This window comes from Talpa occidentalis, unplaced genomic scaffold, assembly GCF_014898055.3.
Source record: "Talpa occidentalis isolate TD23 unplaced genomic scaffold, MPIMG_talOcc4v2.1 talOcc4.6, whole genome shotgun sequence".
Classification (NCBI taxonomy): domain Eukaryota; kingdom Metazoa; phylum Chordata; class Mammalia; order Eulipotyphla; family Talpidae; genus Talpa; species Talpa occidentalis.
Window position 1 is genome coordinate 54,762,213 of NW_023604972.1, and position 17,738 is coordinate 54,779,950.

Below are 17,738 nucleotides of genomic sequence, written 5' to 3' on the forward strand. Positions count from 1 at the left end.
TTTGCTTCACATTCCTATCATCTCTAATTTGATTTATAATCCCCAAATGTCTTATTTTTCCTTCAATTCCAATAACAGTAATTTAAATGTGACTTTAGACTGCAATTCATATTAACCTTAAAAAATACTGCAAAGGGCCTCCCCGGTGGCGCAGCGGTTGAGCGCTGGGTAGCAAAGCTGCCCACAGCCTCTGCGGCGCCGGTTCGATCCCCGGCTGCTCCCCGGCCACCGGAGGAGGGTCCCACATGGCGCGCAGACCTCTCCTGCCGCCCGCTGCTCCCCTCAGCAGTGTACTTCGGTCCTTCTGCCTGTTCTGCTCCCTGCTCTGGCTCTGGTGAATTCTCTCACCCTCCCGCGCTTCTGACTGTACCCAGTGCATGTATAAACAAAACAAACAAACAAACAAATAAATAAATAAATAACATGCCTCTATAAAAAAAAAAATTAAAAAAAAAAAAATACTGCAAAGAAGTCAGTTGACCTCATATCTTTCCAACCATCAAGACAACATTATAAATCATAAAAGAAATCACTACTTTGGAAAATAATAAATACATATGTAACATGGTGAAATGTCCCTACAAGAGAACAGAAATAAAACTATGAATAAACAAAAAAAAGGTTTGAATAGTAAGTGGTGTTAATGAGCTCATTTGGTTCTAAATGTAATTCCTGTCATTTATGTCTATTGTAGGGTAAGGAAAAATGTCAGGCTTTTCTGCCCTCTCGCCATCAGGATAGATGACAGATCCTTGCGGTCCTGAATGCATGCCTGATGGCGGGCACCTGGAGTAGGGTGTGGGCATAGGTAGATGGGATTCACCTGGGCTAAAACAGGGCTTTTAAGGTCAGCGTCACGGGGATGCCAGCAGAAGCCAAGAAGTCGAGAACGAACAGAAGCCAAGAGAGAAGCAGAGAAGGCCGGAGAGCCCAGATAGAGTGAAGACTTGCTGGGGGCTGGGAGGACTGCCAGCCTCCCGAACCCCCAGCACCCCTGCCTGCCGTGTGCCTGGTAATCCCAATAAAAGACCTGCAAAAACCACTGAGAACCCTGACTCCTCCTTTACCTGGTCTGCTGGATATCAGAAAACCTGCTCAGTGGTCATTCCTGCCACTACACTATACAAAATATATGGCTTTGAACACAATTGTTACCTGGTGATTGATTCAAAGAGATCAAATTATATTGAATATAGGTTAATTAGCTTTTAAAAAAATTTTTTTTGAAGATTTATTTATTTTTATAAGAACCGGGGTACAGGCCAGAGATGCGGGAGGGTGAGAGGATTCACCAGAGACAGAGTGGGGAACAGAATAGGCAGACTGACGAAATACACTGTTGAGGGGAGCAGCAGGTGCGACAGGAGAGGTCTGCCGCGCCACGTGGGACCCTCGCAGGCCGGCCGGGATTGAACCTGCGCTGCAGAGGCTGTGAACACCTTCACAGTGCTGCACTCAACCGCCTGTGCCACCAGGAGAGGCCCTAAGTTAATTAGCTTTAATTGCTTATTACAACCCAACTCAAATGGAATTACCAGATCACCCCTTGAAGATTTTAACTCAGCAGGGGTGGGGGCGGGGAACCATAGTCTTTCCTTCACTCCTTGCTTTCTTACATAAGCATCCCAGATTAAGGGATGCTTAATGACTAGCTTGGGAAACCCCACCTTAGGTAACAGCAAAGGTAAGTACAAGTGTATGGGATAGAAAATAAAAGTTATTTCAATTTAGAATATATCTTAATCTGTAATATGTTGATATGTGGAGATGAAAAGGCAATCAGTCAGCATGAGGCAATCACTTTTTAGTTTAGTTATTGTTTAGTTTAGAGGCAGAAGGTCAAGATGGAAGCTATGTTTGGTAAACTTCCTGATTTTTTTCTTTAGAATCTTTTTCCCACTGAGGATAAACACTAAGTTCTGAGAATGAAGTGAGGATGCTGATAATCACCTGCACTGTCTTGGTAAAATGAATTGTTACAACTATTCAGGATAGCTTGACACACAAATTCCTATGGAACTTAATACTTTGAATTATCCTTAAATCCTAATTCTGTCTTTACCAGGGAATCCTCTGATCTGTTTCATACTTGAGAGAAGAATGTCACATGTGAATGTCTTCATAACATTTTACTATTTAAATTAGTAAACTGGTGCTTTGGCTGATGGATCTCTTTCGAGGATGGCTAGTATGAATTCATTCCTCAGATCATAGCAATCCCCTTAGAAGCCCTGAAAAATAAAAGTGAAATCCAACTCCTGAACATGGCCTGATCGCAACTGGTAGCTTGCACTCTAACCCCTCTCAGCGATACTTAATGTTATCACAGAGACTGTGCAGACAGAGCAACTTCAAAATTAATTCCAGATATAGAAACCTGCTTACTTTTGTATCTTCTGACAAAAGATTGGAATAGGAGAAGGAGAGTAGGGAGTAGTAGTTAAAGGGATGAGTCACGTATTAAGAAGCAATATATTGGGCCTCCCCCGTGGCGCAGCGGTTGAGCGCTGGGTTGCGAAGCTGCCCACAGCCTCTGCGGCGCCGGTTCGATCCCCAGCTGCTCCCCGACCACCGGAGGAGGGGCCCACATGGCGCGCAGACCTCTCCTGCCGCCTGCTGCTCCCCTCAGCAGTGTACTTAGGTCCTTCTGCCTGCTCTGCTCCCCGCTCTGGCTCTGGTGAATTCTCTCACCCTCCCGGCTTCTGACTGTACCCAGTGCATGTATAAACAAAACAAACAAACAAACAAATAAATAAATAAAAACCATGCCTCTATAAAAAATAAATAAATAAATAAAGAAGCAATATATTTATTCTATTAGGCTGAGAGAGTTTCAATATACTATCTTGAAGATCAAATATTTTAATAAAATTAGCAGCAATTTCTTAGAAATCCGGTTTATCATTTTAATTATGATTTCACAGGAAGCAGAATAACTGTTTGGCAGAGATCTCTCTACAAACTCTGGCCTGCAGGACAGATCTGGTTCCCCTGCCTGTGTCACATAGCCATTGAGCTAAGAACCAGTTTTAACGATTTTCAAGAACGATTTTAAATTCCTTTACATTCTTGAAAATCATTAAAAATTGTATGAGGAATATAACCAAAATGAAAATGCATACATTGTACAAAGATGAAAAATGATGTGAGAATTATATAAAATAAAATATTTAAAAAATAAAATAAAATAAAAAATAGAATGATAAAAAAAATTTTTAAAGGACGCAAAGACTGCAAAGTATTTATTAAAGAAGCCTTCACAGAGATTGTCTGTCACCTTCTGGTCTATGGAATAAAGAAATCCTCTCTGTCCCACTCTCACGAACCAAAACAAAATGTAAAATAGACAAAACCAACCAGGTAGACAAGTCAAAGGCTGACCTTCCTTCTTTCAAAATACATTTTCCTTGATCTTAGCAGCTTTGAGTTCAAATCTGCATATTAGACGATTCAAAGTATTTTTATACTAATACAAGTTAAAGAAGTTATAGAATCATACCAAGGATGTTAAAAGTGAACTTGGCTCTTCTTGAAGGTAGTTGAAAAATGGACAGTGAAATACAAACAATCATGATTCATAAAATTTTAAAGCTAAAAGAAATTCCCATTCCCACATACAAAGAGAATTCAAAGACTGTAAGGGTATATAAAACAAAGAACATGAAATGCAATGTAAGTACAAAGAACTTTATTTAATCTTTATGATTTCCATGTGAGGTAGGTAAAGCAACCATTTAATTTTTTAAACCAGGACATTAAAAATAATTGAAGGGCATGTTAAACTATGTAACTTTTTGAAAATATTTTTAATTGTATATGCACTTTATTACATTGGTGGACCAATAAAAATTTTACTCAAACTCTATTTTCAAAATAACTTTCATAATACACCACATGAAACTTGTTTGGATTATATGTTTATGTGTACAAAAATAATGGGATTTATTTTGAAATGTATTTTTTACCATGAATACCAGCCAAAATATTTAATAACGCAATGACTAAGAGATGCTCTGAAACCAACGATATTCACAACCTTCTGCTACATCCAAAAGAAAAATTATTTAGACACGGTACAAGAGGTATCATAAAACACATATAGTTCTGTCACAAAAGAATGTAAAACAAAATAACAAAATAAAACAAAAAGCATAGACTTTCTATAAAGGTAGTATCTCCAGTAAGACCCATAGCCCAACAGCAATCCTCACAGACTTCAGGCATCATAAAGACCTTGCATGTCATCGACTTACCAACATGTGACAGGTTGTTCTTCTCAAAGGACAGTACAACATGCACAGAGTTCAACCAACCCCTACTGCTGAAAGTGCAGACATCAGTAGTGACTGTCAGTACATCAGTGTTGGTAGGAGCCCATGCTTTTAAATGCATGTAGTCTCCATATCTGCAATCTAATCTGTTCTGGGACCCACTGAGCAAGCCCTGGGGTGTCCAAACTATGTACTTAAAAATATGAGTAATTCGACTTTTCAAACATGTAGATAGTATTGAGGTTAATAAAATTCCTATTTAACAACCATAAAGGAGGGAGAACACATCAAAAACAAACAGATAAATATGTACACTCCCTATTCAAAAACTCTCTCTTCAACCTACTGTTACATGACAAAATCCAACAAGTTAATTTTAACATTCTAATTGACTTTATCAAATAATTCATTTATCAGGCAGCATATCATGTAATGTAAAAAAGCGCTGCAAAAAGTTGTAGGAAATGAATTTTTTTTAGGTAGAAAACGGGTGAGGTAAGAAAGAGGGAATTATTTCAGACTTAGGTAACTACCTATAAGAAATGGAAAAATGTCTTGTGATGTCAATTTCCCTTGGTGAATGGAAAGGTTACTTCTTTGGTGGTGACCAGAATTTCCATAATGACCAGTTAAGACTATATTCTTGGGGGAGGTTGAAACTGCAGTCAGATTAGGTAATAGGTCTCAGTGATGTTACCGCAAATGCCTCCATATTGATTCTGTCTTTTTTTTTAACCCATTATCTTTTTCTCTCTTACTGCTTCACCCAACAAGTCAAGGAACAATCTATAACAGTTTTCTTGCACTTTTCTTTCAAAGTTCAGGAACTGAAGGACATAAATTATAATTAAAATTCACTTATTCCTAAGAATTCTTTGATTTCAAAAATAGTAACTAATTTATTCTCTCTGACATATGCATTCTTCTGACATCCAAAATAACCAAATTCAAAAAAAAATTCACATTCTGAAGAAAATCTCTATATTTTATTTTATGCCTTAAGACTTATACTTTAAAAAATGTTCTTTCACTTGAAAATATTTAAGATGACAAATTTAACGTGTTTCTTATCACAGTAATAAAAAAGAGCTCTCAATGATTGTAATAAAACGGGAGAACAAATGTAATAGGATATATTTTGATTCTTAGTAATCTTTTAAAGCTATTAATATTTTTGGCTGTTTTGTTTCTTATGTTAAGTATGTTTTATGTAACATGACTAGGTCTATATTTATTTGTATAATGAAGGAAAAGAGTATACAGAACAATATAGGAAAAGTAAACCTGAGTTATGTGAAAAAAAGGAAATGTACTGAAATAAAAAAAAGTAATGATTAGCCCTGACAGTCATATATCAACCAGTAAAAATAGGATGGTAATGCTGCTGCATTAAGCAAAAATCATTAAAATGTTCCATAAAGTTCAAAGATCAAAATATTTTGCTTTAGGGTCAGAATGGTCTACACCAGAAAAGACTCTCAGGGATTTATGCTTCATTAAATAACAGGTGGTTGGAGGGAAATACCTGAAAGCTTTATGGTCTGGGGTGGGAAGGCTGCCATACATATTGCAGTCCTGCCACTGTGCCAACACCCTGGAGGAGAAAATTGAATTATGTGGATGCATACACCATTGGCTGAGGGGGAAAATGTGTAAGGAGCTGGTGTGCTCCCCACAGGTCAGGTACCAATGAAAAGAACAAGGACACTCTTCTACACTGCACACCACCTACCCCCACACCAAAGATATGGAATTGACCTCATGAAGCACACTGATGGCACACAGATTATAGAGGCTGGGGTCTGAAACCCCAGAGAGATTGGATCACTGGTGCCACAAATACATTCCCCATAAAGCATTCACACCAATAGCTGGATTCCTACACACTTGTATTACACACACTGACACAGTGACTGCAAGAACATGCATCCAGAAACCTAAATAATCCACAAAAGGGAAAAAAAAAAAAAACCCTCCAGAAAATCACATAAAACCACACTGCAAACTGCTGAAAAGTGCAAGTAATGCAAATCTCCAGGTGACTGTTACAGATTATGGTACTTTAAAAAAAAAAAAAAAAAAAAAACAGTGAAATATAAGGCAGCAAAATATGCATACAAAGAAAGATATAACACATGGAATCTTGAAATCTCAAAACAATAAGTTACAAAAGGAGAGAATAACAATCCAGAGTCCAACTATAAATACATGGAAGATTTTATCTTCCTAGCAGACAGAGATTTATAATGATCAAGAAATTCAAAGAAATAAAAGAAAACACAGGTGATCAAAAATATGAGAAAACTGAAAAAAAAAAAAAACCCAACAAAAACCTAATGAATGACCTGAGAAACAAAATTATTGAATAGGAAATAGAAATTGAAGATTTAAATGAGAAAATAACAGATGCAGAAGTGAAAAGGTCAATAGAGGAGATAAAATATTGTGGAGATGATATGGAAGCAAAGTAGAAGCAAATGGAGGATCACCATGTCCTTTAAGATAATAATGCACAAAAAACCCTGATAGAAGAACAGAAACACAATGAAAAGAAAAATGAAGAAACACTTTGGGAACTATCCAACTTCAATAGAAAAGACAAGATAAAAATAACTGGTATTCCAAAGAAGAAGAAAGAGAGGGAAAGAGAACTTATCCAAAGAAAAAATAGAAGAAAACTTCCCAAACTGAGCAAAGAAAGTAAATATACAGGACAAAGAAGTTAAAAGAATACCAGGTTATCTAACTGTAATGAGACCTAGAACAAGACAAATAGTTATAAAACTTCCAAGAGTTCAAGACAAAGAAAGAATTTGAAGATGATTAGGGGGAAATAGCAGATAACCTATAAAGGTATTCAGACTTTCATCAGAATTCTCTGAGGAAACCCTACACACAAGGAGAAAATGAAATAGCATATTTAAACTACCTTAGTGATAAAAATTGACAGTAAGATTTCAGATATTTCCCTTCAGATATTAGGGAGATAAATGCCTTCTGGGATATACAGAAGCTGAAGGAATTTGCAAACACTAAACTTCCCTATAGGAAATGTTGAAAGGAGCATTCCTACTTACAAAAGCGAAAAGATATCCACAAAAAAAAATTGAACAATAGATAGAACCAGAAAACTAAAAACAAAATGACAGCAGCAAAGCTTTATGTATCAAGCATCACCTTGAGGTATCAATAATTTAAATGGGCTAAAAGCACCAATAAGAAGACACATGGTGACTGGAGAAACACAAAACAAAACCCAACTTACCACTATATCCAGGAGACCAACCTGTGCTCTGAAGATAAACAGAGGCATAAAGCAAATGGTTGAAGAACAATCTTACAAGCAGATAGGACCCCCAAAAGGCAGGGATAGTTATATCAGATAAAATACAGTTCCAGATTAAAAAAAGATAATGAGAGGGGCCTCCCTGGTGGTGCAAGGGGTTAAGACGTAACCTATGAAGCTTTTCACAGCCACAGCAGCATGAATTCTATCCCTGGCCAAGGTAATACCCACATGGCTCAGCAGACCTCTCCTGACTCACCCACTGCGCCCCTCAGCAGTGTATTTCAGTCAACCGGAGGTTCTGCTCCTGTTGAATCCTCTCACCCTCCACACCTCTGGCCTGTACCCCAGTTCTTGTATGCATAAATAAATAAATCTTTAGAAAAAGATAATGAGAGACAGGGCTGGACATTATATAATAGTTAAAAGATCAATACATCAGGAAGATGTGAAACTCATCAATATATTGGATTGTCGGAAAAGTCATAATGTATTTTTTTCTGATATCTATGCAAATATGTGTCATGACTTTTCTGACAACCCAAAATATATACCAGAGAAAGGAGCATCAAAATATATGAGGCAATTATGTCAAATCTTAAAACAGTGACAACATTACAATGGTTGGGGACTACAACACCCCACTTTCACAAGTGGCCAGAAGGACTAAATAGAAAATCAACAAGGAAACAACAGTCAATAGGGAAATAGACAACATGGACTTAATAAACATTTATAGGACAATGCTCTCTCCCACCAAAAAATAAAAAAATAAAAAAAAAAAAGCTGAGTTCACAATCTTCTCAAGTGCATATGGAACATTCTACAGAATACCACACATTGGGTCACAAACCAAGTGTCAATAAACTCATGAAAATTGAAATCATATCATTATCTTCTCTGATAAGAAAATTATCATACTAGAAAGGAAGCATAAAATGAAAGCAGGAAACATCTCTAATATTCTAGTGAATGACTATTATGTTAATAGGAAATAAAAAACAAATTAAATTGGAGATAAGTGAAAAATAAGACGTGAGCTACTAAAACCTATGGAGGAATGTAGGAAAAGCAGTACTAAGAGGGACGTATATAGCAAACAAGCCCACATCAAGAAATAAAGAAATAAATTACATAAATGATCTAACTTTACACTTTAAGAAAATAAGAAAACAATAAAACCAAATTCCATAGAAGGGAGAAAATATAGCAAATTAAAACAGATATAAGTGATACAGAAATAGAAAGACAATCCAGAAAATCAATGACCACAAAACCTTGTTCTTTGAAAAAATTAACAAGATAGACATATCTCCAGCTAAATTCACTATGTAAAAATGGGAGAAAACTCTAATAAATAGAATCAGAAATGAAAGAGACACCTCAGAAATACCAAGAATCATAGGAGACTACTATGAGCATCTACATGCCAATAAATCAAATGACCAAGAAAAAAATGAATGTTCTTAGTATACAAACTTCCGTGACTGACTCAAGCAAGGAAATGAAACCGTAATCAAAATTCTTCTAAATAAAAAAGGAACCAGACAGTTTTAATAGTAAGTTCTACCAAAGCTTCAAAGATGAACTAATACTTACCTTTCTAAAATTCTTCCTAAAAATTAAGGAAAAAGGATGCTTTCAATATACTTTGTGAGACCAAAATTAGTCTTTTACCAAAAACAGATGAGGACATCACAAAAAAAGAAAACTACAGACCAATCTCCAAGATCAATATTTATGAAAAATTCTCAATAAAATCTTATAAAACCAAATTCAACAATATAAATGAATCATACATCATGGCCAAGTTGGATACAAGGATTGTTCAAGTCAGAAAATCAGTCAATGCAACTCACATCAACAAAAGAAAGATACAATTCATATGATCAATCAACTGATGCAGACAAAGCATAAAATTCAGTATCAATTTATGAGTAAAACCTCCCAAAATAGGAATAATAGTAACATATCTAAACATAATAAAAACCATCTATGACAAACCTAACATCATACTAAATGGTGAGAAATAAAATCTGTTCCTGTAAAATTAGGTACAGGGCCTCCCTGGTGGCACAAGGAATTAAGTTGCAGCACTATAAAGCTATCCACAGCCACTGCAGCATGAGTTCAATCCCTGGTCAAGGAGCTAACCCACAAGGCTCAGCAGACCTCTCCTGTCTCACCTACTGCTCCCCTCAGCAGTGTATTTCAGTCAATCTGCCTGTTCAGTTCCTCACTCTGTCTCTGGTGAATCCTCTCAGCCCTTGCACCTCTGGCCTGTACCCCAGTTCTTGTATGTATAAAAAAATAAATCTTTAAAAAAAATAAAATCAAGTACAATAAAGATGTTCACTTTCACCACTACTATTCAACATAATGTTGGAAGTCCTAGCTAGAGCAAGGGAAAGAAAAAGAATCCAAATTGGAAAAGAAGTAAAACTATCACTATTTGCATATGACATGATTATATAATTAAAGATTCCACTAAAAAAAAAGCTATTAGAAATAATAAGACAGTAAAGTGTCATACTACACAATCAATTTACAAAAACCAATTGCACACCTATATGCAAACAAAAATTACAAGAAAGAGTAACAATCCCAGTTACTATCATATCAAAAATAAGTAAATGCCTAGGAATAGACCTAAGAAATTAGGTGGAACACCTATACAAAAGCTACAAAGAAAAAGAAATAAAAGAAAAAGAAATGGAGGACACAAAGAAATGGATAGGTAACCCCTGCTCATGGGTTAGAAGAATTAACATTGTTAAAATAGACACCTTGTCCAAAACAATATACAGATTTGTTGCAATCCCTGTCACAGTTTCAATGGCATACTTTAAAGAAATAGAACAAACAGCTGAAATGCATCTGGAACCACAAAAGATCATTGAATACCCAAAGCAATCCTAACAACAAAGAAAAAAATGGCAGCATCATACTTTCACACTTCATGTTATGCTACAACACTAAGGTAACCAAAACTGTATGGCATTGTAATAAAAATATATACCAAACAATGGAATATAATTCAGAACTCAGAAATAACTCACATTTATATGTACAGTTAATCTATGACAAAGGAGCTAAGTGTATCCAATAGAGAAAGGAAAATTTCTTCGAAAAATAGTGTTGGGAAAACTGGACAATCACATACAAAAGAATGAAAGTTGACCACTGCCTTACTATATATAAAAGTAATGTGCAATGAATTTAAATTTGGATCTAAGACTTTAGACCACAAAACAAATAGAAGAAAACATAGGCAAACACGTCACGACTCTGTCTTCAGGGACTCTACTGCAAAAACAAGGGAAACAAAGGCAAAATTAAACAAATGGGACTATATCAAATTAAAAAGCCTCTGCACAATGAAGAGCTATCATTAAAACAAAAAGAAACTTTACTGAATGGGAGAAAATATGTGTGGATCATATATCTGACAAGGACTAAAATCCAAAAAGCCATACAACTCAACAAGAAACAAATAGGTAGAAGAGCTAAATGGATCTTTCTCTAAAGAAGATATAGAGATGGGCAACAGGCACATGAAAAAAATGCTCGACATCACTTATTATACGGGAAATGGAAATCAAAGCTATAATGAGAATGGCCTATTATCATACAGATCAGAAGCAATCTGTGTTGGCAAGGATGCGGAGAAAAAGGAATCCTCTCACACTGTTGTACATTTACATGTACAGTTTATCTATGACAAAGGAGCTAAGGAATGTAGACTAAAAAACAGTATTGATTCTCAAAATATCAAAAATAGATATTTTGGGGGAGATTTAGAGGGACAACATAGTAATCCCACTCCTAGGTATCATACTGAACAAATGCAATAGCACTAATTCAGATAGCTATATGCATTCCTATGTTCAGTGCAGCACTATTTAAATAGTCAAGTTATGAAACCAACCTAAGTGCCCAACATCAGATGTGTGGATTACGAACATGTGGTAATATATGCACAATGGAATATTATGCAGCTATAAAATAGATGAATTTTTGCTAATTGCAACAACATGTGTGGAACTGGATGGATTACGTTACACAAAATAAGCTAGAAGAAAGACAAATACCAGATTTTTTCACTCAATGTGGAATATAGAAAGGTAAAACAAAGTGTCAGACAAAACCAAACCAAAAATAGCCCAGATTTCTGACTGTAAGATTAAGGCTACCCCAGGAGCAAAAGGAGGGTGGAGATCAAAGTGGGAATAGTCCCAATGGATTATGGTGAAAGGACTGTGGGTGTCTTGGTGGTGGGTAAGGTTCGGTAACATTTATCTAAAGAGATGTGAGCCTATACCTCTAAATCACATAGTGTACTTCAATTTATAAAAGAAAATATGAAACTTAAGGTAACTTGTTCATTTAAATTGGGTTTCCTAAGACCAAAGTTGTTTGTAGTATGTTATCTTGACAACCTTTTGTTATCAATATCAGAGAAGCAAAAGGAGATGGAAAATGGTAGAGAAGGAATGATCTTTTAAAGATTGTATCCACGAAACTTTAGCCTCTCTTAAATTTTCTCTGGTTTCCTCATAAAAATAAATTTAAATATGTGTGTGTGGATATATATATTGCATACAAATGAACCACTGAGTTGGATCTTAGAACAAGAAATAAATATTAGTGGAAAAGTAGTGAAACCTAAATAATGTATAATTTAGCAGTAATGTACCAATGTTACAATACCTTCTTAGTTTTGATGAATGTACCTGATTATATAAAATTTAATACTAAGGGAAGGTGGCCAAAGGGTAAGGAAAAGTGATTTTCTTGAACCAGAATGTCCTAACAACCTTGTCACCAGACTCCCCATCATTTGTTCTAAGTCCAAAGGCTCAGCCAAGACCTGAGATGGGATAATTCCATTATAGAGAAATGTCTGTAAGTTCTCTTAACTTTAAAAACATTAAAACTTTTCCTACCATAATGCTTTTTTATCCTATAAATAATACTGATTTTTCTAATCTATTTGAGATTTCATAGCATTAATACATTTGTTACTTACAGCATTAGTACATTTTTATTTACTGATTTTGAAGATGAGGAAACTGATACCAAAGAATTAGTAACTTGTCAGAAATTTTTAGAATTCAACTTTCCCTTTTTAGGCCAATAAACTGGCATTGCCCTTTATGGCTATTGTCTGCCTACGTCATTAGTTTATGACTTAGGAGCCTTCATGTACGATTCAGTTCATTGTGATTTCTGATTGTTTGTGCTGAAAATCTTTCCAAACAACAGTAAAACAGCAAAGGAGAAGAAGACAAAAAACTTCATTGAATATTTAAAATAAATCAGGGTGCTCCCTTTTTAATGGGTGGCTCTATCATGTACATTAAAGAGGAACTCAAGAATATTTCTTAAGAAACAGTAGTTTTAGATAGGCAATTGTGAGGAAGATAACGATCATGCATGCCAAGGCTACGTGATTCATCCACAGGCCCCAAGGTGAGAGATCGATGCCCTGGCTTATCAAATATTCATTGCCAGTACATCTGAAATTTAAGAAAAAAATAATATAATCATTCTCAGCATCTGACATATTTTATTCAGAATCTTCCATGCTCCTTAAAGAAATCTATAGACTATCAAGTCTTAATTAATTATCCTTTCATTTATAATAACTAATAGTGAATCCTTACAACTCCACTGGATACAATGGATACTCACATATAATAGTTCAGTTAATCCCTACAATCACCCAATGGGGTAGATATGATACACACTTAAAAGATGGGCTCCTTGAAAGATTTAAGTATGTTGGCCAAGTTCACAGATTCACACTTGGTAGCTTCTAACATTCCCAGAGTACTTGTTTCCAAATCTATGAAGCTGTTCTCTTCAAAGCCAGAAACATTTACCAAGCAATTTTTCACTCACTCCCAATGTGGCAAACGTTAACTTTAACAGAGAACATCTCATGACCCTTACTAAAATGATCAAAGCTCTTCAAAGAACCCATTACTCACAAGCAATCATACAAAAAAACACAGGCACTGAATGCAAACTTACATTGCAAATTCACAGGTACTGTTTGTTGTTCCATTAAGGCCTGGGCAGAAGTTTTGTCCCAAAAATTCATTATACAGCAAAGCCTGTAACACAAAGGGGGTGGGGGATGGAAAATGCTTAAAATTTCAAAAACTTTTAAGAGAATTATCACAATCACAGCTTCCTAGTTTAATCTTCATTGTTGTCTCTAAAAACAAACCACGCTTCATATTCACAGTCTTGTCACCCCAAAGCTCAACTAAAAGTGTTTTCCCTGGCAATCAAAAAGACTGTGGTTGGGGTTTTAGTTTTTAACACAGAGGAAATAAGTATTCTGGCCAAGAGGTGAGAACTCCGGCTATATTACCCCACAGCGGCTTCTTCTTCTTTCTGCAATTTTAGAGCTTCATAAACACTATAATTAAAAAGCTACAGTGGCATACAATGACAATTCTTGCTGTTTGTTGTCATCAAAACTAGTTATAATTTCTGGGAGTTAGAAATTCAATTACAGTATAATAAAACAAGTTACTTTGGAGATGATTAGCTTTCTAAAGCCAATAGTGGCTCTATTATATGGTCTTTATTTTAATTATAAATTCCTCCTACATAAAATATGTATTCTAGACTCCCATCATCTCATTTACCTCCTGATTGAACTGAAGCACAGTTATTATTTTTTTAGCATCCATTAGTCAATCCCATCGATAGTCCTTCGCTATGAGTTATCTCCACACCCTTCACCTTCCTCACATAACAGGGGCCTGGGGAAACCCCAGGTAATTATTAACCCCAAGCCTTAATAGGAAAATTCTCATTTATTCCTTCTAAAAGGAAATTCCTGTGAGACTGTCATAGCTGTGAGATGGTTAGGTTAGGCTTTATTTTAGTTGTTTCCTAGCTTGGAAACAATAAAACAGTCACAGTGACAGAAAACTTACCGAATAGCCATAACGAGGAATGCTGATGTATTGAATCCATGAAAGCCAAGGCACCACAGTTCTGAGATTTACCAACAGCCCTGAAAATATCTAAAAGAGCAAATACCAGGAATGAGAACTTAAAGTCCCCTAAAACGTCGGAAGCACATGTTAAGGCCAACTCTTTCTTGAAATTCCTTCCACTATCCCCAAAGACTTGTCATACCCTCTTCATATGTATATAGCGCTATAGCTACGGTTATTTGTGGTTTTAAAGAAAGACCATGTATCTATAATGTATATTTCATTTAACTGGAAATCCTTAACTCTCATGACTTTTCCTTCTCTAACTGCACAAACTGGAAGGTCAATGATACTGTTCTAATGATACAGGCAATAAGAACACCAGAATACCTTCTGAGTATCTCCTCTCTTCCATGCTTCCATAAAACAGAAGTATTTTTTATTACAGGGGTTTGCATTCTGTCACCATATGACTTCAGGAATAATTCAGCGTTCATAATGCATGCTTAAAATAACCCAAAGCCTGGTATTGGTACATAGTGCAATATGGGGAAGCACAACATAAAACATGGCCACTACATTTACTTAAAGCTACCTAAAAGCAGTATTGCAGTGGAAATCCCCGGAAGGAACACTTCAGCCAGAGATACCATATGGAAGGAGGTTGTATAAATCTCCTCCTACCTGGTACCAGCTATTCAGGAATAGGCATGCCTACATTGCTGGTATGACTACTTATTTTTAAACTTGACCTAACCAAGTGCTTCGTATATAACATATAGCAACTGGTAACACAGCAACTGAGAAAAAGCTGGTTTTATCACTCACTTTAAAAGAGGGAAAGGGATCAGAGGGAGGGAGGGAGGAGCACAGGGGACTGAGGTGATGGAGCACAGGTGCATTGGTGAAGGAAATTCTATGGGAACTACACCTGAGGGGGTGGGGGAAAGCAAATATTATTTAAAAATGAACAATGATGTAAAAAATAAAAAAAATAATAAAAATAATTAAAAAAATAAAAGTTCTATGTAAAAAAATTTTAAGTAAAATAAGTCAAAACAAATATATCAAACAAAACAGTTTTATATGTTGGGGACATTTTATTTATTGGATGACATAGACTACATAAGCAAGGTTTAAACTCTTACAATAATATTTAGATTGGTAGTTTTCAAGCTTAGAAATGGGAGAATCAAATTTTAGCAAGAGTGTGTACTAATTAATGATACTCTTAAACAGATCTACTCCTAATCCTAGTCTAGCAGAAAGGACATGCTTCCCATTTCTCTTGATCAGTAAAGGGATATGGTAACTGGTTCCCATTCACCTGTTGATTTAAATATGTGCTTGCAAAGTTTAGGGGCATATAAGATCAGAATTAAGTAATTCTTTAAAAAATAGGGTTTAGGGTTGGCATAGTGGAGGAGGTGGGTAATTTACATCAGAGCTTAACCCCAACTGAGAGGAGTGGCCTGGGCTTCTGCTCTGGATGGGGTGGGGGCTGAGAATTACCCATTCCCTCTCAGTTTCCAATAGGGTTCCAATTCTGACCTGGGGTGGGGGTCATTGACTCAGTTCCCCTTTTTTCTGAGTGTAGAAGATTAGCTTCCAATTCAGCAGCTGTTCTTGTTTTAAAGCAATCAAATCAAAGAAGACTATCCCTGAAGGGTTTCACTAGCATAATCTTTGAAATCATACAGATGCAACTCTAGGAAGTAGAAATCTGAGACCAGTTATCAGAGGGAGAGGATCTTAATGGATTACTGTTAATCTGAATTTATTCTGTAGATTTCTTTGCAAAGCACATGGTATGTAACTATTACAGAATTCTGCACTAAAGCAAGCTGTCTATTCATGTCTGCAAGGCCATCATACAAGTATAATTGGGCAAACAGTGCCATTACTAAAAAGTTAGTCAAATGTTCTGCACCAAAGTACATTAACTATTTGATGACTTGGGTTCAGAATCCACTTGGTGATGAAACTCTTTTTCTTTCTAAGACTGATGTTCCACTCCCCCAAAACTATGATGTGGCAAAGACCATCTAAAGCATCTGCTCAGGGTTGATGCCCATATTGATCACCAGCACTTTGATTCTGTGATGCAGCCAGAGGCCCATCTCAATGTCTCCCTGAAGCACTTTATTTTTTTGTTCAGGTGTTTGATATCATTGACAGGTATGAGCTGGCAAGTCTTCAAGGACTAATTGAGAAGCTTGGGTAGAAAGATAAATATTTCTTCAAAAATAGTTATCTTTTGCTTCCTCTATTACTAGAACAGTCATTGCTATCTGTTATGGTAATAGCAAGTTTTACAAAAAGAGAAATGAAAACACAACTATTGTCTGTGTCTACTGATCAAGTTGTCCGAAAAACAGTTTGGCCTAATCTCTTCAGAGTGAGGAGTTCAGGACACAGTCAAACCTGAGGCACTGTCAACTACTCCTGTATCTTCAGTCACATTTGGTTGTAATGTGATAACTAAATTGTAGTTTATTAGTTTACACATTATCCTTTTACTGAAGAAAATAAGTCTTTTCAGGTGACAGCAACAAAATATTAAGAATTCCCACCAAAATTTATTAACAAGCTTCCATACAAATTTCTTAATAATACTATCAAATCAGTTTCATTCTACTTTTATTTTATGAATAAAAATGATTCTTAAAGTTTCCTTAGGATTTTGAACATTTGTACCACTTTGGATAACCTTTAATTTGAAGTCTGTTAGTACTTTTATAGTTAAGAAGATATACATATATTTTCTTTTCTAAAATCCATGATTGCATTTTTTTAAAATCAATTAATTTTTAATCTATTTTTTACATCATTGTTCATTTTTTAAAATGTTTTAATTTTATATATTTTTTACATCATTTTTCATTTTTGCACAATGTATGCATTTTCATCTTGGTTATAGTCTCCATACAATTCCCTCTTATGTGGTATGGTATTTTTTCTTTTAAGCCAAGAGGGCAGGTTTGTTATTTATAAAGGAAAGAAAAGGAAGAGACACTTGCACAGACACAAGGAAAATCTGTCTCTGAAAGGGCAGGTTTGTTAAAAGAGATGCCTGTGTAGTCACAGGCAGGAGAGCTGCTGTGGTATGGAATTAACGAGTTATTTCTAATGACTTTATTTTTTAAATCTTAACTTGGGATTTTATTCACATAAACTTTCCTGAATTTAAAAAAAAAAAAAAACTATGCGGATATTTACTGA

The 17,738-nt window shown here is 35.6% G+C and overlaps 1 protein-coding gene and 1 pseudogene across 10 annotated transcripts in view; one reads left to right on the plus strand and one right to left on the minus strand.

The window, feature by feature from the left end:
* Positions 1-1,946: 1,946 nt before the first annotated feature.
* Positions 1,947-17,738, minus strand: part of ABCG2 (ATP binding cassette subfamily G member 2 (Junior blood group)) — a 160,440-nt gene continuing 144,648 nt past the window's right edge. For 8 of the 10 annotated variants that reach the window (XM_054688217.1, XM_054688215.1, XM_054688214.1 and 5 more), the window contains 3 exons: positions 14,514-14,603; positions 13,594-13,676; positions 5,561-5,865 (listed from right to left, as the gene is read on the minus strand). In XM_054688217.1, coding sequence (XP_054544192.1) covers positions 5,694-5,865; positions 13,594-13,676; positions 14,514-14,603 — 345 coding nt within the window. In that variant the 3' untranslated portion in view covers positions 5,561-5,693. Of the gene's footprint in view, positions 2,232-5,560; positions 5,866-12,857; positions 13,077-13,593; positions 13,677-14,513; positions 14,604-17,738 lie in introns of those variants that run through there. The other 2 variants (XM_037529852.2, XM_037529854.2) reach the window with 2 other exon arrangements.
* LOC119261251 (MOB kinase activator 1A-like) lies at positions 15,227-16,944 on the plus strand (annotated as a pseudogene).